We start from the raw sequence: 21,335 nt of genomic DNA, 5'->3' as shown, positions 1-21,335 counted from the left end.
CACAATATAAAAGTGGCTGACGGTTATCATGGGATTGTAGTGGTGGTGACTAGGCAGTTGTAGAGATTAGAATTGACAACTTTAAAACTAAGTAGGTGATAATAAAGATCCAACTACTGCTAATAGTGTATTGTCTGTGTAATCTTAATGCTAATTTCAAATCTTATTTACAATGTTAATTAGAATATTACATTCTCCATAAAACGTTTATGTTTCTTGAATAAAACAAAAGTGAAAAGAAACTAAAATACCTTCTGCAGGCACCAGCAAAACCCCCACAACTAAACATCAGAAAACATTCCTCTACAGTAACTTATCACAGACACAAACTAAAGGTTACACCTCGAATAAGCGAAAAAGCGAAAACCCTAGAATACCAGACAGGTAATTAGCAAACCATATTACACATGCCATCTGAAAGGAAAAATGTCCAATACCTATCACGAGCTTATCATTTTCCAAATGCCATTACAAACATCAAGAGAATCTACCTTCCTTGGGTCAAATTCGAACTTCTCAATTACTTTTTTATCCCTATCCACAATATCTGCAATTCATAAGGATTAAGGAGAGCAGAGTTGTAATGATATTAGGTGACTGTGAATCTGAATATAGCCACGTAAAAGAAAGTATATCAAATATGCGAAAACGCAACAGAAGGATACGGCCTGAAATTCTGGAATTGTCATCCAAGTTTGGAATAATATTTGTGACAGAAGCGTACAATGAAAGCATCCTCCTGCAAGATAACACAGAAATGTATCTTGTTGATATTTATGGAACTTAACTCGGTCTCTTCTTCTCAGAGAGAGAGGGAGATCATCTAACACTGCAACAAAAGATTCACAAAAGTATATCCACGGGGCAAGATCTTCTAAGAACAATAATATGGTAAGTGTAGCAAAAGACCTCAGTATTCCTCGAAGGAATGCCTGGAAACTTCTAAAGCACACTAGAGCCACCATATACTAAGCAATACCAGGCCAGCTGTTTTCCTGTATTGCCTAACACCAGGGAACATCTAGGCTGTGCTTCGCGTGAGTTACATTGAGAAACATTTTGTGAATCTAAAACATCTCCTAGTGGGATAACTTCTGCCTGTCAAACCCAGCATAAGGAAAAGGTATTGAAAAGATGTTCAAATGACAAATCAGCTTTGGATTAAGTAATAGCCTTCTCCATACCAACACAATTGTTCTTCTGCTTGCACTAAACATTCATGCACCAAAATGTTTACTAGAAATAAAAAAAGTTATCACACATAAAAATAAAACCATTACTAACAGGAAGCATCATGAATGAAACACATTAAATACTTGTATTAAATTAATCAGGCTTGGCAAGCTTATTTAGTTAAATTAATCTCTTTGACTTGTTATATAAGACTAATTTACACAAAAATATGTCATATAGAGATTCAGAAAGCTGTAGCCATAACGGCCCACAAAACCTGACACTGATAAAAGAACATAACTGCTTTTTCAAGACATGAATGTAACGCAATAAATAAATAACACAATAAATAAACAACTAAATAACAAGTGCTCAATAACTAATCATCTCAGTTTGTTGTTTTGCCAGATTATCACCAGTTACTTTACAATTGAGGAAGGATATATGCACATATGAAATCTCATGACGATATTAAATGTGAGAAACATATACTTACTGTTCCCTAAGCTCATCCTGCTCAAGTTTCTTCAGAGTCTGCCTTCTTTCTTGAACGGAAATCATTTGTACTTCTAGATCATTAATCTCGTTGCTGATAATTGTGTTGTCTAAACAAGAGAGACTCAAATAATCAACACCATTAACAAAAAACCAATGATCTGAAAAAGCTCATGTTCAAAGTTGACCAAATACTTATCTAAGCTCATCCATAAGCAAGTGTTCTTTCTTGATTTCCTCTTCCAATTCTTGCTGAAGAAGATCAATTTCTGCATCTGCAGCAGCCTCAGATTTTGCCTCCTCTGTTTTCTTCTTGCATACATCTATGTTTGTCTGATAATCTGCTTCATATAAGAACATGTCAAGTGCATGATATAGCCACAAGATGGTTTGTTCAAAATTGCGTAAAGCAATTGAGATCCTTCCTTCCTGTTGGGTAAAGCATGGGGTCAAAGATATAACTTCTCAACAACCCAGTATCAAGTTAAAATAACCTAACCCAATTTGAACCCCTCATTACTGTTTCCAATATGCAACAGAAATAGAAATCCATGTCTCTGGTGTCAATTTAGTATGGAAATCTTGATCACTAGTATCAAGACTCAACTAAGATACTCAAAACAACATCCCCATTCCTAATGATAAAAAATCGTTACAATCTTTCCAGGTTATGATGATAATTTTTTGTGAAAAAAAAATTATAGAATGGAGTGGAGGGTGGGGTTGTGGTTGTGGGTTCAAGATCCACTGGGTGTATGAGAATTATGATAAAAGGATATAATACTGCATCTTCGCTATAATTTATTCCTTGATGTCTTGATGATGCATATATTTATGAGAAAGTGTTTAACAAGGGCTGTGAGCTTCAAAGACAATCTATAACCCCTAATATAAGAAAAACAGGAAAACAAAATTTCCTAATCTTAAGATGGAGCACTAACTTAATTCTTACTTTAACATTAACCAAGTGAGCTAGTATCCAAAAAGCTTAAGCCGATAGAAGATAATAAATTTAATTATTTAATTAATATTCTAACCATCCCCTCACATGAGTCTGAGTTCAAACTTAGGAACTCTATTATGATACTATGTTAAATTACTGATTATCCCAAAGTTTAAGCTAGTGGGAAATAGTGAATTTAACATTTAATTCATATTCTATTAACAAAATATACACACATGCTTTCCCATGGATATCATTCAGTTTGTTTGCTCCTCTTATTCTCAGCAAATGGGGGATTCCCCATCCACTTTATCTTTCCATTCTTTTTCCCCATTCCAATCTTGGGGCGTACTCCATGATTCTATTCCCAGGGCGTATATTCCCCCCTTCCCCCTCCCCTCATTCGAGGCTCACACTTCACCTTCTACAGCAATTGGGAGTTCATCAATAGTTCTACACACTGTTGTAATGCATAGTATTACTCGTAGTATTCAACCAAAAAACCCCGATTTCATTCTTCAAAATTTACCACCGAAAGGCACACAGTCTAAACATCAATTAACAAGTAAGCAGCACACTCTCTACTCTTAACACCACAAAAGAATTTCAGAAAGCGAGTAAATGGACCTTGAAGCGAGGTCTGGAGCTCGCTGACATCAGAGTCGCAGGAAGATCGGAGGGCTTTGGAGTGTTCGAGACACTGAGTGATGTTGTTGATGTCTCTCTTGTCCTTCAGGACCCGCACGAGGTCGTCGCTGTACGAGATCAGCCGCTCCACGTCGATGGTTTTAGAGGAATCGCCCATTTTCTTGGACTGCTCCGCACCGGATGGGTCTCTCAGGTTGTCTAGGGTTTCAGAATTTCTCTTTCAACTTAGAATTAGACTCTAGGGTTTGTTGAAAGAATGCCTTTGGCTTCGAATTTTGGGGCAGAAAAATCTTTTTCGTGATAGCGGGAAAACGAAGAGGGGATGAGAGGGAAGGAATTGAGCGATGGGGAAATTTGAATCTGAAAGAAATTAATTGCTAAAATTATGGTTAAAACACAGCCATTTTATTGATAACTTAGGTTATTAATAAGTTTTTCTTAAAGTTTATTGTAAGCGTCGATATGTCCGAGTGGTTAAGGAGACAGACTCGAAATCTGTTGGGCTATGCCTGCGCAGGTTCGAATCCTGCTGTCGACGTGGTTTACTTTTCTTTTTCCGAAATGAAAATAACATGCACAAATTTTTAAAAGGTAATTTTTTTTTTTTTTTTTTTTTTCCTGTTGTAAGTATTATTTAGAAAGTTAATTGTTGATGAATGATGTAATTGGAATATTTGACTGCAAAAACTCAGGATTCAAAATCCCCCAATGATTTCCTTTATTAATCATAAGCCTATCACTAACAATGTTATGCATTTTAACTAATAAAAAAAAAATGATTTTCTACCTCTATCTACTATGTTTTCAATACAATTTTAACAAATTTTCTACTCTATTTTTTATTTTTTAAAATACGATTTCTCAGTTTTGTTTTTCTTAAACCACCAATGGGTAATAAGAAAAAACAATATACATAATATAAAACATACATATAAACTCGAGATTGAATTATTTAATATTCAAGTTAATTTATTTAATTAACTAAAATGTTAATAATAGTTAATTAACTAATGAATAATAATGATTTATGAAAAGATAAACAATAATGATATATACTTTATATAAGAAATAAATAAGTTAATTGAAGAACTCGTGAACAAGCTATAATTCGTTCGAAAAATAAATTGACCAAACTTGAATAGATTATCTAGCTTGATGATAAGCTTGAACTCAACTTGCCTTTAAAATAAAATAAAATGAGTTAAACTTGAACATTTAATACTAAGGTCGAATGCAACCCTAATTTGAGCCAATGACCACCTAGTGGCTAGTGGAGGTGGGGTGGTTTGTGCTGCAGAGGTGGTTGTGAGGTGGGTTCCTCACAACCCACTAGAATGGAGAGAAGGAGAGACTTGGTTGGAGAGAAGATAATTCTTGGATTTAACCCAAAACAACTAACATTCATCCAACACTAATTGAAAATGAGTAATACAAGAATTAACACTAATTTATCGTGTAATGTGACGTGTAGTAACTTCTTATGCTAGTCACAAAAGATAAATGTTAGAAAATGATACTAGGGGCCGACTGGAGCCTTAGGCGGTCACCCAAGGCCTCTAATTTATAAGGCTCCTAACTAATAAATATTAATGAAGATTGATTCTATAAAAAAAGTATTTAAGGCCTTTAATTATAGTCAACATTATTTAATCAAGCCACAAATTACAGTAAATAAGTAATTAAGAAATGCAATAATATCGTTTGACTTTCTTAAATCACCAACATTCAATTATTGAATAAGTTTTTTAAAAAATTGATAGCATTAAATAAGAAAATCAAATAATATATTAATATTAAAGTAATTCTTAAATAAAATTCTCACAGCTAGTCAACAATAAATTATGATTCAAAGTCTCAACTGCTAGCTGAATTTTCATTGATTACTTCTTATATATAGTAGATCAAGCTATTTCTTCAATTCATAGTAGGTTTGAACAATTTCTAATACATGAAAATATTTTTTATTTAATTTTAAGAAATAAAAAAAAAAAGTCTTAATCTCAAAGGTTTTCTAAAACATAATATCTATTATGATATTGAATTTTATTGACAACACCTGTAATAATTGTTTCAGACTACTGACCTATGTTTCATGAGGCGTGATCATCAATAGATTGAGATACTTTTTGGAAACGGAAAATGAGATGTTAGAAAAACTTGAATATAAAAACTTAATAAGTAATTTTGCATATTAAAAAGTGAGAATAAAGATTTTTAAATAAAAATATAATATTATTTAAATTTTTTTAAAAAATGCATCACTTAAACTTTTAATCTTAAGCCTTAAAATGTATCGAGTCGGCCCTAAACAACACCATTATCTTATAATTATCTCACACTACTAACATAACATGGTTTAATAATCATTGAATTTATTTTTTTAACCATGGGCTACTAGACCTTGCCACATTAACAAGTGAAATAGTTATATGCCAGTGTGGTGTAATTTTTAGCATTACACAAACAAAATAAAATAAGATAAAAGTATTTAAAACACGTTAAGTTAAAACAAACGAGTATAAAAAGTAATTTTACTCTGCTCGATATTACCTCCATCCACGACAGGATTCCGGCAATTCAAGCACCCAAACAAGCCTTGGTGAACATCATCATCATCACTTAGCCGATCCGAATCCCCACTTTTTCACGCCCCACGCAAACTCTCCCTGGAGTATATATCACTCACTCTCTTATTCACAAGAGAAATGAAACCGACCTGACCACCGTCATCTCAGCTCAGCGCCGTGAAACCCTAACAAAAAGAGAAAATCCCCTCAGGATCGACTCCTTTGCTTCTTCACAGTCCCCTCGGTATCTCTTCCTTTTCTCGCCGTTATATTTGTAGTCGTTTTTTATTTTCTTGTCTCATTAAATTCGTAGTTGCCTGTTGACTGTTGTTATAACGGAAAATGAAATCTCGTCTCAACAGCTCACCTACCTATATGCTTCCTAGAAAGAGAGCGCTCGGAGGCGAGGTTCCAGTAAACGAAGAAAAACAAGAAGAAGAATCGTCGTCCAAGCGGCACTGCTCGGCTGCGAACGACAACGACAACAACAACAACAAAAACGGCAACGACACGATCGAAGACGGAAACGACAACATCATGGCTTTGGGAAACGGGAACTCCCCGGACATCGACGAGGATCTCCACAGCCGCCAGCTCGCGGTGTACGGCCGCGAGACTATGCGGCGGCTCTTCGCCTCCAACGTTCTTGTCTCCGGCATGCAGGGTCTCGGTGCCGAGATCGGTACGTAAATACCAAAATATGTGTGTTTTTAAGGTTCAAGGGTCTTGTACTTTCGTTTTTGTTGGAGTTTCACGTGTGATGGAGTCCCACATCGATTATGAGTAAAACCAGTGATCGGGTAATATAACAGTGTGTTAATCTTAGGCTATTCTGCAATGACACACAAATCACCATGAGGGTTGGGGTTTATATGCCATTTTTCTTGCAGCGAAGAACCTTATTCTTGCGGGCGTGAAGTCGGTGACATTGCATGACGAAGGTGTTGTGGAGCTGTGGGATTTATCTGGGAACTTCGTTTTCTCGGAGGATGATGTGGGAAAGAATCGGGCCCTTGCTTCTGTACAGAAATTGCAGGAATTGAATAACTCTGTGGTCATTTCCACTTTGACGACCGAATTGACTAAGGAACAGCTTTCGGATTTTCAGGTAATGTTTTTGCGTTGTTTGAGATTGTTGATTTAGTTGATTTCACATGAACACAATGCTTAACTTCCATTGTTATTTGTTTGGTAATATGAAGTGATGGGATAAAGAAAATTAAGTTTAAGATGATTTGAGGGGGAAAAAAATCGAATGTAGCATTTGGTTAATCATGCAAAGAGAAATAAGGCTACAAAATAAGCTAAAATCACAGAAGATGAAGTTGTTGGTTTAATTTTGTTCGTCTTTGGGTTGCTAGCAATAAAAACTCAAGTTATTTTTTTCCTGCATACTTGGTTGTGCTCTTCTGATCTTTCTAATGAGATTTAATTACTTATCAAAAAACAATGAAGTTATTTTTTACAAAATTATATGCGCATGTGGATGGTGGATGGTACAAAGAGAGATCAGCTAACATTGGAGGAATTAAACGATTTCATACGTTTCCATCTTTCGTCGTTCACCTATTGTTTGAAACAGAGGCCAACATAAAGCGTCTTGAAAAGAAGGTCAATGAATTCAATGAGGAGTAGAAAGAAAAAAAAAAAAAGAAGAGTTGGTGAGTTAAAAAATGCTGCACAAACTTGCCCAAAATAACTTCTGTAGAAGGACTGTTTCAAGATCTTGCATGGGAGGAGAGAGTATAAACATTGGATGTGACTGCATAAACTGCCAAGTCTTTTTAATGGGTGCAGTCTTTGCTTCATTTACTGTTGAAGATCTCAGCCAACCCAAGGTTGCAACTTGCAACTTGCAACCATAACCAAACTTTCTGATTTGTCCAATTTGTCCCAATACTTCATTGTTTCTTCTTTTCTACCAACGTTTGAATGAGATCTTCCAGAGCCCTGTTTTGCTAGAGAAGAGGATGAGTTTGTCATAATGTGGCTTGGGTAAGTTGGGCGGAATGTTTATCCAAGTTGGCAAATATTTTCTTGATGATGTGTTAGAACTTCTTGCCTCCTCTTTAAGTCTTTTTGTATTTGCCCATATTGCAAATCATACACAATAAGATAATGAGCTGATACAAAAATGGAAGACTATTGTGTGATACAAACTTTTACCCAATCTCCTAATATTTTTGTAGATCTCTCTTTCCAAATTATGTGTTTGTGCGTGTGTGTGATTGCAAACTTTTTCAAAAAATTTATTGCTAGCAATTGAAGTTTGAGTGGGACTAAAAGGAAACAGTCATAACCTTTACTTTGTATATGGTGTGATTTCTCTTAGGTATCATCAGTGGCTTATGGCTATTATTATGCTTTAAAACAATACTTGTTCTTGCATCAAACAATTTCCCTATTTTCTGCTGTTTTCTTTTCCACTTAAAAGCATTGTTTTTAGTATGGGAACAGCGGTCAGGTGGATAAGTGAGGTTAATTGGTTGCTTGAGTGGATTGTTACTTTCGATGGACCCAAATGGATGTTACTATTAAAACCCATTCATATCTAGTTAAAGTGGGACACCGGTTTTACAAAAACAGTTAATTTAATCAGGTTGAAGACTTAAGAGGGGCTCCATCTAGTCTGAGATGCAAACAGCAAGGGTGGGGGAGCTTGAACCAATTACACAAACTTTATCTGTATGAAGTTGTTACCACTAAGCTGCAAGTGGTAATGAGTCCAGGCATGAGTAAATGGTATTTAAAATTTTTCAATGATTAAACGCTGTAGAATAAAATATTTATATATATATGGACCAGTGGCCCAACCATTGATCTGATGGTAGAACTGGTCAACTAGTGCTTTGGTCCTTCTCTGGGGCAATATCTAGTCTGGTTTTACCATGTTTCTCAGAGTCAATTAAATTAAAAAATAGTTGACAACAGCTAAATAGGGGAAAGTTTGGATATATGAAGTAGAGTTGCAGCTCTTTTTTAAAAGGATACTATCAGCCAGAAGGTGCTTTTAGCTTGCAAAAAATTCTGCCCGTTATCTGTGGCATATGAAATTCTTCTTTCATCAGCTCAACCGCTACTTGTAGTAGTTGTGTTTGTTTATGAGTTTTTGAGATGAATTTTTTCTTTGTTCTTGAACTACTCGATGGACATAGTACTTATATGTCCTTTTTAGGAACTTGGTTTCCGCAAAAACATAATTGGAATCTTGAAAAAGATGAATTTGCTTTATTTGGATTACGCTTTTGATTAATTTCTGTGTTTGTTTTCTGTGCTTACAGGTTGTAGTTTTTACTGACATTAGCTTGGAAAAAGCAATTGAATTTGACAATTACTGCCATAATCATCAGCCTCCAATCTCCTTTGTAAAATCTGAAGTACGGGGTCTTTTCGGTAGTGTGTTCTGTGACTTTGGCCCTAAGTTTACAGTTTTTGATGTTGATGGTAAGGATCCACATACAGGCATAATTGCGTCTATTAGCAATGACAACCCTGCTCTTGTAGCCTGCGTTGATGATGAGAGGCTTGAGTTTCAGGATGGGGATCTGGTTGTGTTCTCAGAAGTTAATGGAATGACAGAGCTGAATGATGGAAAGGCAAGGAAGGTTAAGAATGCAAGACCTTACTCATTCAATATTGAGGAGGATACCACAGAGTATGCTGCATATGTGAAAGGTGGTATAGTTACACAGGTGAAGCAACCAAAGGTATTGAACTTTAAGCCATTGCGAGAAGCACTAAGGGACCCTGGTGATTTCCTTCTTAGTGACTTTTCCAAGTTTGATCGTCCACCCCTCCTACACCTGGCATTTCAGGCTCTTGATAAATTTAAATTAGAGTTCGGACGCTTCCCAGTTGCTGGATCCGAGGATGATGCTCAGAAAATAATTTCTTTGGTCATTAGCATCAATGATACCTTATCGGATGGGAGGCTTGAGGTGATTGACCAAAACCTTCTTCGTCATTTTGCATCTGGTGCTAGGGCTGTGCTGAATCCAATGGCTGCCATGTTTGGTGGTATTGTTGGGCAGGAAGTTGTGAAGGCTTGCTCTGGGAAGTTTCATCCTCTTTTCCAGGTTAGTTACATAAGTTGGGTATTGGTTCTGAACGGATCTGGAAACTTGATACATTGATAATTGGGTCTAGCTGAAGCTTTGCTTTGTCCAGACTATGGATTGGGGCTGCTCACCTGATTGAGTAAACTCCAGTTTTTGTCTGCTGTTTTGAGTTTAGCATTGAATTGCATATCAGTTGTAACTCTTAATGTTGTTGAAGTTCTGAATGTTTATATGTTAACCCAATATTTTATGTTTTTTTGCACAGTTTTTCTACTTTGAATCAGTTGAGTCCCTTCCCACAGAACCCTTGCATCCTAGCGATCTGAAACCGTTAAGCAGTCGTTATGATGCACAGATTTCTGTGTTTGGCTCCAAGCTTCAGAAGAACCTGGAGGATGCAAAAGTATTTATTGTAGGATCTGGTGCACTGGGGTGTGAATTTTTGAAGAATTTAGCTTTGATGGGGGTTTCTTGTGGTAAACAAGGGAAGTTAACAATCACAGATGATGATGTAATTGAGAAAAGTAACCTTACCAGGCAGTTTCTCTTCCGGGACTGGAATATTGGGCAGGCTAAGTCAACAGTCGCTGCTTCCACTGCTGGTTTGATAAACCCTCGTCTCAACATCGAAGCACTGCAGAACCGTGCAAGGCCTGAGACAGAGAATGTATTTGATGATGAATTCTGGGAGAATCTGAGTGTTGTTATCAATGCTCTTGACAATGTGAACGCTAGACTTTACATCGATCAAAGATGCTTATATTTCCAGAAGCCACTTTTGGAATCAGGAACGCTAGGTGCCTGTTGCAACACTCAGATGGTCATTCCTCACCTAACTGAAAATTATGGTGCCTCAAGAGACCCACCTGAAAAGCAAGCACCCATGTGCACGGTTCACTCATTCCCTCACAATATAGACCACTGCTTGACATGGGCTCGATCTGAGTTTGAGGGTTTGCTTGAGAAAACACCAGCTGAAGTAAATTCTTATCTAGCCAACCCGAATGAGTACACATCTGCAATGAAGAATGCCGGTGATGCTCAGGCCAGGGACAACTTGGAACGTATTCTTGAATGCCTTGACAAGGAGAGATGTGAAACATTCCAAGACAGCATAAGCTGGGCTCGTCTGAAGTACTGTTTTTACTTATCAATTGCATTTATTAAGTTCACATTATATAGCATTTGTCTTTTACTTCAGCTTCTGATTGCATGTGTTGATGAAACCAGGTTTGAAGACTACTTTGCTAACCGTGTGAAGCAGTTAACATACACTTTTCCTGAGGATGCCACAACCAGCAATGGAACACCATTCTGGTCTGCTCCCAAGCGTTTCCCTCGCCCACTGCAGTTTTCAGTTGATGATCCCAGTCACCTTTGTTTTATTATGGCAGCATCCATACTACGTGCAGAGACATTTGGCATCCCAATTCCTGATTGGGTGAAGTCTCCTAGAAAGTTGGCTGATGCTGTTAACAAAGTAATGGTCCCTGATTTCCAGCCCAAGAAAGGTGTCAAGATTGTGACCGATGAGAAAGCTAGCAGCCTTTCCACTTCATCAATTGATGATGCTGCTGTTATCAATGAGTTCATCGTGAAGTTAGAACAGAGCCGGAATCAGATGTCGCCAGGTTTCAGGATGAACCCAATACAGTTTGAGAAGGTTAGCATTCCCCTTCTTTCTCTCCTCTCCCCTCCCCTCTTCTCTTTCCCCCTCCCCACTACGAGGAGAATGCAGATTTGTAGTAAATATTTTTGGACTTAATTTTGACGTGTTTCAGTTCTTAGGCTCGACTTAATTGATTTTTATTGTTGGGATTTTTTTCTGGAATCTCAGTTTTATGGCTAAGCTTATTTAAAATCTTCCCAAACTTAGCTCGTGTTCTCAAGAAGTGTACCTATGAGTGGCCTAAGAGAAGTATTGCACCCTAGTGCTTGGTGTGCATGATGATAGGGAACCTTTTGCAAAACTATTTCTAAAGTCTCCAGAGGAAGTAAATGGACTTTCTTATATAATATATAACATTGTGAGTAAATGGGCTGCTGTAGTTAGCCTTGTTCATCCCACATTATCGAGCTACTGAAAATATAGTACTTTATTGTTGTTCATTTATAACTCACTCCATAATTTAGCATTTGAACAATGTTATTTCTGTTCATGCGTCTGTTGAAAGCTCAAAACACAGAATTCTGTTTGTTGTTCAGATAGATTTTTTAGGTTAGAATCATACACTTAGTTTTTAATGCACTTCATATATTTTCTTGATGTCCAGGATGATGACACAAACTATCATATGGACCTAATAGCTGGACTTGCAAACATGAGGGCAAGGAACTATGGAATCCCTGAAGTTGACAAACTTAAGGCCAAGTTCATTGCAGGGAGGATCATCCCTGCAATTGCAACCTCCACTGCTATGGCGACAGGTCTTGTCTGCTTGGAGCTGTACAAGATTCTGGGTGGAGGGCACAAATTAGAGGACTACAGAAACACCTTTGCCAACCTAGCACTCCCTCTGTTCTCAATAGCCGAGCCTGTTCCTCCTAAGGTGATCGAGCACAAAGACATGAGCTGGACAGTGTGGGACAGATGGATTTTGAAGGGCAATCCAACTTTGAGAGAGCTTCTTCAATGGCTGAAAGACAAGGGCTTGAATGCGTACAGCATCTCTTATGGGAGTTGCCTACTTTTTAACAGCATGTTCCCAAAGCATAGAGAACGCATGGATAAGAAGTTAGTGGATCTGGTTAGGGAAGTGGCCAAGGCAGTGCTGCCTCCATATCGACGGCACTTTGATGTCGTAGTGGCTTGTGAGGATGATGACGACAACGATGTCGATATCCCGCAGATTTCCGTTTACTTCAGGTAGGCATTTCTTATGCGGTTGGCCCAAAAAAACAGAAAAGAAAAGAAATTTCAGTCTTAGGATGACACCCTAAATCAGAACTTCAGTGATATGTATGGATGTTACCGAGTTATATGTGAAATATCAATATCGGTACTTCGCTTCTTTGAGGTTGAGCCACGATTGTTGTCATTCATTCTTTCCTCCTATCATTGTTCTACGAAAAAGTTTGAAGTCCAAGCCTACAATGAAAATAATGAGATAATTCTGCAGGTGTTGTGTGCCAATTAGGGAATAAGCTCGTGTATTTTTTCTTGCTCATCACATTTTTTTCTTTTAGTGCAGATTCCTAATTTTCTGCTTCATCTTGGTCTCGACGCATTTTCCATTTTGGTACCAAACCTCTCAGCAACTACCTTTTCCAAATTCAAATTACATATCAAAGCACTCGGGACAGTCCTTTCAGCCCATTTTATGGATTTTTTTTTTTTTTTTGCTGGAAAAGACATCAATAATAAAGCGAGTAATGTTAGTCTTTACATTTACTTATTACACCCATCTCACTTCGGTTGACATGATATGTTTTAATGGCTGACATAAAAATTTACTTAGAACATGCAATGTCAAGAGTATCATTATCGGCATAACAAAGATTCACCGAAGCCGCAACATTAACCTTTTTTTTTTGGTGGTATGGTCTTTTTCAAACAAGCAATAAAAAGAATTATAATTGTGTATGTGTTGCACCAGCTATTAAGAACAAAATTTTTTTCCAAACTAAATTGAAAGATTATTTATTTATTTATTTGTTTATTTTTAAAAAAATCTATTAAATTGATTTTTATTCTTAAAACATGTGATGTGATTCTTAAGTGTATTTTTCTTGAGAAAACACATTCAAACATGATGGTATGTTTCTTCCCAAAGTTCCTGAGCTGCATTTTTGTTATGAGGCCATCGGAATCATGAGATATTCACGCTTGAAAAATAAAAATTGGACCTATATTACAGTGATTTAACCTTCTAATATTTTTTAGACAATTACGTAGGACAATTTGAAAAAGCATAAACAATGATAAACAACTGCTATTGTAAACCTCGAAATGTGGTATATTATTTGTCATTTTAATCAATATTTTCTTTGCTGTATTGGCTGAAACAATCTATACAATTAACAAATAAAAAAGTACATCTCTGGATAAAAGACTGTCTACCCTTTTAGATTTGATTTATCCAGACTGAAACTCTCACTATTGAAGTTCCTTTCCACTCCAAGACCATCTCATTTCCAATCTGTCCTTGGATCCTTGCTGCATATGAATTTCCCGCTTCTCTTACCATTTCTTCTGCTTCTTTTAGTATCTCTTTGCTCAGTCTCCTACCCTCCAACCCCTGAAGATGGCAGCCTTCTCTCATCTCCTCCCACTTTTGGAACCAAGCAAGAGAGGAGATGTAAGGTGCCACAAAGAGACACTCCATGGCTACTCTTGCCTCTGCAAGATGCTGTGGGAAATTCACTTCCAATGATTCTAACAAGGCTTGGTAATGCACTAAATGCCCATCAAAGAATGACCCAAAACTTGAGCAATTTTTCAGCTTTTCACAAGCATCTCCATCACCGAAGGATATAACTCCCCTGTTACCAGCTATCATTTCCTTAGCTACTCTTAGAAACTCCATAACAAGCCTTCTGCTTCTCCCCCTTCCCATGTGTGGAAGCCCCACCATGGAGTTGAAAACCAACCATTCTGATCTTCTTCCATCCCTTTTCTTCATTTTCTTCATCTCACTCACCAAATTCTCAGTTCCCATCTCCTCCACCGTCAGCTTTAGGCTGGAAGATCTCGCCTGATCCTCGAGCCGCCTTTTTGTCGCCTCAAACCTCCAGGGTGAAGGAACATAATCAGAATCCTCCTCTTCCCATTTCATTGACGTCAACTTTAATGTTTTGTGCTGGCTTTGAAATGGCCTCAATTGTAGGCCACTGAACCCCTTCTCCCATGTCAAAGTCTACTATGTGTATCGTCTCTGCATCATCCAGCATAGCTTCGAGAATGCCGAGTTTGCTGCAAAGTGAGCAAACCTTCCTTCTGGGAAGGTTTGGTAGAATGCCATGAATGCAGCCTCAAAGTTCTTGCAGGACTCTTGTTTCAGATAGTCCTCTTGATTCCCAATTTCCTGGGATAAGTAGAAGGCAACACGCTCCAAGCTTTCACCTACCGGGCTAACTTTCTCGCCGACCGATCTCAAAATAACCTCTGCAAGCTCTCTCTGTTCCATCTCCAAGGCTTCTCCATAAGCCTTAAGTAGATGATGAACTCTCAATAGGTTATCGATTTCCATGTCTTCTCCTGGAAAGATTAATGATTGTTGAATAGATGCTTCGTCTATTGATGACTCAATTGACGGGCTACGACTCAAAAAGTCTCTCCCTTCAGTTGACACTTGTTGCTGAGGGAAACTTCCATCACTCTCCCCCAAAACACCATAGCTAAAACCTTCAATCCCAGTATCCCAAATGGGGAAATCTAACCCCTCCATTTCCAACCCCATCGGGACATCTTTCATGGCTAACATGAATTGCTGCTGGGAATCATCGAAGGGTAGATAATGGAAAAAGTCACCAGGAAACATGGTTGAAGAACAGGGGTTTGGATAGAGTTCAGAGGAGTCCTCTGTTGTGGTAAATAATGAAGATAAATCATAGTCATCCACCGGGGAATACTCCATGTTTAGGCCATGGTCTGCAAGCTGTTCAAAAGTTGAATCTATGACACTGTAGAATGGCCAGGAAGTCTGGGGAAACTCAAGCTGCATCTTCTTTTAATGGTTTCTGCAGGGTGGGTATAAGGAGAGTTTGTGATGGAGTTTACTTTTCTCATTTTCTGGGAAGCCAAGTATTTATATAATCGGTGGAGAATGAACAGACAGATTAACATATAATATTTAAACAAAAAGATTATAAGCAAATCACAATCACCCACTTTTTCTGCAGAGTTTCATTCCAACAAGGTTCCCATCTGAGTCTTCTTCCTTTCTTTGGCAGCTTCTTGGAGGTTGCATGTAATCAAGAGTTTTATGCATATCTAATTGAATACTCTCTTTCATGTCTTTTCAATGTAATTACCTTTCAACTCCTAAGAAAATTAGAAATATAACCTTATATGAAAAGAACATGCCAAATGGACATGCATTGACAGTGACCCTTAATTGAGCTAATACATCATTTTAAAACACCTTAATTAATCGAGATAGACCTAGAGTTAGACGGCTTTGTGGTCAGCATTAGCTTGCATGAAAACATTTTATTGGTGAAATCATGTAATCCCCATTTAGGTTGGGGGTTTACACTACTCTTTACACCCATCGGTTGACGTTGCGTGTTTCAAGTGACTTTCCTTTTGATTTTTGTAAGCGACTAACATGGGAGGCAACTTAAAATACGCCACGTCACTCGATACGAAATTGGTTTTCAAAAGTCTTATTTCCTACGTATTAAAGGTCAAACCTGTCTCCAAGATTATACCCTCGTCGATCGGGATAAAGTTTTCTTTCAAATTGTTGAAAAATAATCTCACATGTTCTGTGGACTAGACCTTGAGCATGTTTATAAATAATGAGCAACCCTTTCCTATAGAACCGGTTTCATGAGGTGAGTTAAGCCCACGAATTTCTTCATGATATCAGAACCTGTCACAAGACAAATGAGATCCATACTACTTACCCTGTGATAAGGACCAAGAAAAATAGTGGCCTACATGTGAGGAAAAATAATCCCACATGTCCTGTGGACAAGATCTTGAGTATGTTTATGAGGAATGGGCAACCATCTCTTATAAAATTGGTTTTATGAGATAAGTTAGGCTCACAAATTTTTTCACAAATTGGGCTGACTGAATTTCCTCTAACCCAATCACGTGCTAGTTTAATAACTGAATGCAAGGAATTTTCTTTAACTCAATTTAGAGGGAGAAAAGACAAATGGTTACTTGCCCTTGAGGGTTACCTATAAGAAGATTAGTAGCTGACAAAGTTTAAGCTATTGGAAGCATTTGGGGAGGGGGTCATTAGCAAATAATCATTTGATTATAGAGTCTGAAAGCATAGTTTGACGCAACTTCATGCAAAAACTTTGTCTTTTCATTGTCAAATAATCATGATTGCAGTATTAAATATTGCTAATTGGATAAGGATTACCGTAATCGAATCTTGAGATTTTGCACGCAAGGTATATTTGGTCAAAAATTCTCCCAACTGCAAAACGGCTTCCTATAATGGACCAATAGCAATGGGACATTTATACATATTAATTACTTTTTGACAAATCTGTGGCCATTAGATCTTTAACTACATATATTATAATATTAATTAAATTCACATTTTTCAACCCATTTGAACATTAATTGAACCAAAGTTTTAGCAATTTTAAATGATAAAAAAAAAAAAGAAAAAAAAAGGAGGAAATTTAGTCCTAGGTTTTCTTTCAATTTCAATTTAATTCTTAGATTTTCAATTTTGATAGTTAAGTTCTCGGGTTTTCCTTTAATTTCAAATACGTTCTTTCACCAACTTATCATCCAATTAATTAACAATCTATGATCATGTCATACTAATCAATTAATGTAACGTAACTCTTGTTTGACATGTCTTGTGCCACCTAATAAATTTACTTTAAATTACAAATATACCCTAAATAAAGATTTTTTTTTTTTTTGAGAGAAAATTTATAATTTAAAGTAATTATGCCACCTAGCATGCATAATTGGCACATAACATGTCAAACGAGAGCCACATTGCATTACGTAGCAGCATAAATGGACAGTAAATTAACATAATTATGACCTATTTGAAATAGGGAAAAACCTAAAGATCTAATTAATTGTTGAAATTGAAAACCTAGAATTAAATTGAAATGACATGAAAACCTAAAGAGTACTGCATTCGATGTATAAAAGGGTACTCATGAATCGTGCATGATGTCAAAATTTGTGTCTGAATTCTGATCATGACATGCATGCGTGATGCATGGTAATGAAACATTCATGAAACTAGAGGATATTTTCTGGGAGCGGATCGACATGGAAATTAAGATAGTTGAGACATGAACGTCTCTACCTGCTAATATTTTTGTGGCTTCTAAAATTGTCGCCTACGTTACGATATTCGTGACTCATCAGTTTGCCATGAACATGGTCATGGATTTTCCTACTTTCTTGGCCACAAAATGGGGTCTGCATTATATATATATATATATATATATATATATATATATATATATATAACAAACGTAGCTCTCTTTAATCTTTATGATTATCTGCATAAGTTTTTCGACTCCACGTAGGAAAGATTATGCAGACAAATCTATCACTCTCAGGATGTTGAGAAAGATATAAGCCTTAGGTGTGTTGGCTTTTTGTACCCGGCACCATTATGTTCAAATAATATTGGTGTTTGAGATACCTTAATATTGTCCATATATGCACATGTTTAATATTGTCCTAAAGAAAGCTAGCGGTAATTACATTTACATTATCACTCTAAAATGATTAGTTAAATTATAATTGGATGGCGTAGTGAAAGATTTCAACACCCATGTTGATAATAAATGAAAACTGAATTGTTATTGAATTCAAAAGCAAGAAACTAATAGTAGCACTAAAACGAACCAAATCGCGTAAAGATGAAAAATCATGAAAATTAAGGAAACTCTAATTGTCAAAAAGTGAACCAAACCAAATCAAGAAATAACTCAAAAGGGTGGATTGAGTTGATTTGTTGCCGAAATTAGAAGATCACTCAAATTATTCTACATCGGATGGATCCGCTAGAGCCAACTTTGAGCAGATTTCTAGCAGAGCATTCTGTCTGAACTTGACCAAAGTAAACTTCTAGCGGAGTGACCTCCACTCTCATTTTGTCCTACATCATTAGAGCTTCTTAAAATCATTTATAAAGTACAGTCTCACACTCTCACCTAGTAATAAATTAATGAAATACTCAGCACGCCTTATAAACGTCTTTATAATCCACCATTTCAACGTGAACAATTCATCTTTTCGATCTAAAAACTAACTTTTTAGAGCGCCACACCATACATGTTATAATTGTTTCAATTGTGAAACAAAGGGAGCTAGGCAGAAGCATGATGGATTTGATATTAACGTATGATTGATCTTTATATTTGTCCTTTGTATTGTCAGGTAGTCCTTCGATTGGTGCCTGGAATATATATAGATTTCAAGAAAAAGATGCTTTCTTTAATCTCTTGTCCATAAAATGTGTCAATGAATCAAACAAATTTAACTTTCAGGAAACCGTGGCTTAAGGGGTAAACAGCTGCCACGTACTTCCCATCCAATAGGGTTAGGAAATATCTTGAATCAACTTGTATTAGGTTGCGTCAAGCTTTCAACCAATCAACTTTTTCCCTTGTCCTCTTCTTCCTCCTTGTAGGTTTCTTTTGAAGGGCCTACAGACCTGTTTGAGATTGCATTTGAGAAGTTTAAAAGTGCTTTTAACAGTCAAAAAATCTGTTTGAAGAAGAAAATACTTGTTTGGTAAAAAAATTAATTGACAAAAGTTTTATTTTTAAGTTTTTGTCAAAAATACATTTTGGTCGTTTTTTTTTTTTTTAAAAAAAAAACACTTCTAAAAATTTTTACCAAACAAACTTTTGTTTGGCACAACTTTTTAAGTATTGAAAGTTCTACGGATAAAGTTTTCCTCCAAACTGGGTTGAAGGAATTTCTTCCAACCTAATTTATAAAAATGACATGTCTTATTTTTTAATAACTTGTAAGATGCACATGAGTTTTAAAAATTATTTATTTCAACTTTGTCCCAACTATTAAAAAAACATGTGCATTTCACATGTTCAAATGACACATATCATTTATATAGACTGAGTTGGAGAAAATTCCTTCAACTCAATTTGGAGAAAAACTCTGTCCAAGCTCTACTATATACAACATTTTTACTATATATATTTAGCTGTGATCTCTACTTTTGCTTCAAAGAAAAGGCCAGCAAAGAATATTAGTTTGGCTGTCAAGGTATCATTTCCATAATTTTCTAGTTTTCATTTAAATTAGGTCAAAGAAATTTTCTCTCAATTTTAGTATATAAAATTGACATTTATTTTAAAAATGCGTGATTTTTACATGCATTTTTAATAGAGCATAAGATATTTTATAAGTAGTTTTAAAAATGCATGTGACAGTTTAATAAACTGAATTGAAAGAAATTTTTTCGACCGACAGAGTATAAACAACCCAAAACACAAATTACTTAAAATTACTCTCACTTTTTATGTTATATCAAAACATGTCTTTTTAACAAAAACCACTCTCTAAAAAACATTAACAAACGATGTTTATGTTAGATCTGAATTGAAAATTGAGACAATGAAAATGTAAAACACACAAAAACTTTATGAAAATGAAGATAAAAAAATAATTTAGAGAATCCGAAGATATGGTTCAATTGATTATAGGCAATAATTTGAACTTACTAGATGGGCCCTATGTTTGGGCCTTCTATAATACCCTACACGCTCAAGTTCTTAAGCCCAGTCCTAGTTGACTGTGTCGCGTCGCTGGGACAAAAGTCATAAATGGATGGAGCATCTTAAAATTCGATGATAATGCTAGTTAAATTATTATTTATTTTAAATATATATATATTTTTAAAAAAATATGGATTCAAACTCTCCTCAATTTATTTGGTGACGTTTATCACATAAAATATTTAATTAAAACGGACTTAATTATAGAGTCAAAATGCAAACTCCCATATTATATTAAATTATCACTTATATTAAAAACTTAAATTAATAAAACATTTAAATTAATAATCTAAAGCTCTATCATTCTGTCACAAGTTCTTTTTTGGGGATTGGGTTTTTCTTTTAAGTCAAGTTTCTCATCTTTTTCTATGTATATAAAGTATTATAACTTTATCCATACTATTAAAAAAATATGTGCATCTAACGTGTTATTAAAAAGATAAACACATGTCACTTTTATAAACTAGGTTGAAGGAAATTCCTCCACCAGAGTTTGAAGGAAAACGTTGTCATATATTTATTATTTAATTCTTTGTCAATTCTTTTTGCTAGATTTTTCTTCTTTTTATTTTTAATTATTTTTAATTTTGTATTTTGGTCAAGTGGCTAATAATGCATTGTAAGGATATGAATCTTCCACGTCATTCCTTCGTGGTGCTAAAATGCTGCACATATATATAGATTTATCATTGTCAATGTGTTATTTAATTTAATTTATATATTAAGAGATAATACCCTAATGAGAAATCTAATATATATTGTTGATTGGGAATATCATGAAAAAGAAAGGAGAAGAAATGACAATGCAAGGGATATTTTATCCTCTTCTTTTAGTGTATAGAAGACAAACTAGAGGAAACGAAAAGCAACTTATTTGATTTGTTATTTTCCACGGTGTTTGACAATTTTAATGGTGCATTTAATTGGGGTGAATCTTGAAATTACAATTTCAATGATAATAATAATAATAATAATAATAATAATTTTTTGGAACTTTCCGTATGCCTCCATATCATTTTCTCTCCTTACTATTAGTCTCTC

The 21,335-nt window shown here is 35.8% G+C and overlaps 2 protein-coding genes, 1 non-coding gene and 1 pseudogene across 4 annotated transcripts; 2 read left to right on the top strand and 2 right to left on the bottom strand.

Moving 5' to 3' along the window:
• Positions 1-139: 139 nt before the first annotated feature.
• LOC132191979 (kinetochore protein SPC24 homolog) lies at positions 140-3,624 on the bottom strand. Its single transcript, XM_059607147.1, has 5 exons — positions 3,239-3,624; positions 1,868-2,009; positions 1,670-1,771; positions 666-739; positions 140-547 (listed from the first exon to the last, which is right to left on the bottom strand). The coding sequence occupies exons 1-5, from the start codon at positions 3,414-3,416 to the stop codon at positions 441-443; spliced, it is 603 nt and encodes a 200-aa protein (XP_059463130.1). The 5' UTR covers positions 3,417-3,624; the 3' UTR covers positions 140-440.
• Positions 3,625-3,715: 91 nt separating this feature from the next.
• On the top strand, positions 3,716-3,797 carry TRNAS-CGA (transfer RNA serine (anticodon CGA)). The gene has a single exon. It is a non-coding gene; the product is annotated as a tRNA-Ser (tRNA).
• A 2,063-nt stretch (positions 3,798-5,860) lies between these two features.
• LOC132191476 (ubiquitin-activating enzyme E1 2-like) lies at positions 5,861-12,895 on the top strand. Of its 2 annotated transcripts, XM_059606505.1 has the most exons (7): positions 5,863-6,070; positions 6,189-6,508; positions 6,717-6,934; positions 9,108-9,902; positions 10,150-11,018; positions 11,115-11,547; positions 12,158-12,895. In XM_059606505.1, exons 2-7 carry the CDS (start codon positions 6,202-6,204, stop codon positions 12,752-12,754), a joined length of 3,219 nt encoding a protein of 1,072 aa, XP_059462488.1. In that variant the 5' UTR covers positions 5,863-6,070; positions 6,189-6,201; the 3' UTR covers positions 12,755-12,895. The 2 variants fall into 2 exon arrangements, with proteins under 2 accessions (XP_059462486.1, XP_059462488.1); XM_059606503.1 differs by having other exon boundaries at positions 5,861-6,070; positions 10,150-11,547.
• A 1,053-nt stretch (positions 12,896-13,948) lies between these two features.
• On the bottom strand, positions 13,949-15,547 carry LOC132162491 (scarecrow-like protein 23; annotated as a pseudogene).
• Positions 15,548-21,335: the final 5,788 nt, after the last annotated feature.

This window comes from Corylus avellana, chromosome ca9 (assembly GCF_901000735.1).
Source record: "Corylus avellana chromosome ca9, CavTom2PMs-1.0".
In the NCBI taxonomy this organism is placed as follows: Eukaryota; Viridiplantae; Streptophyta; class Magnoliopsida; order Fagales; family Betulaceae; genus Corylus; species Corylus avellana.
The sequence above is the reverse complement of the archived record's forward strand: the minus strand, read 5'-3'. Positions and strand labels throughout refer to the sequence as shown.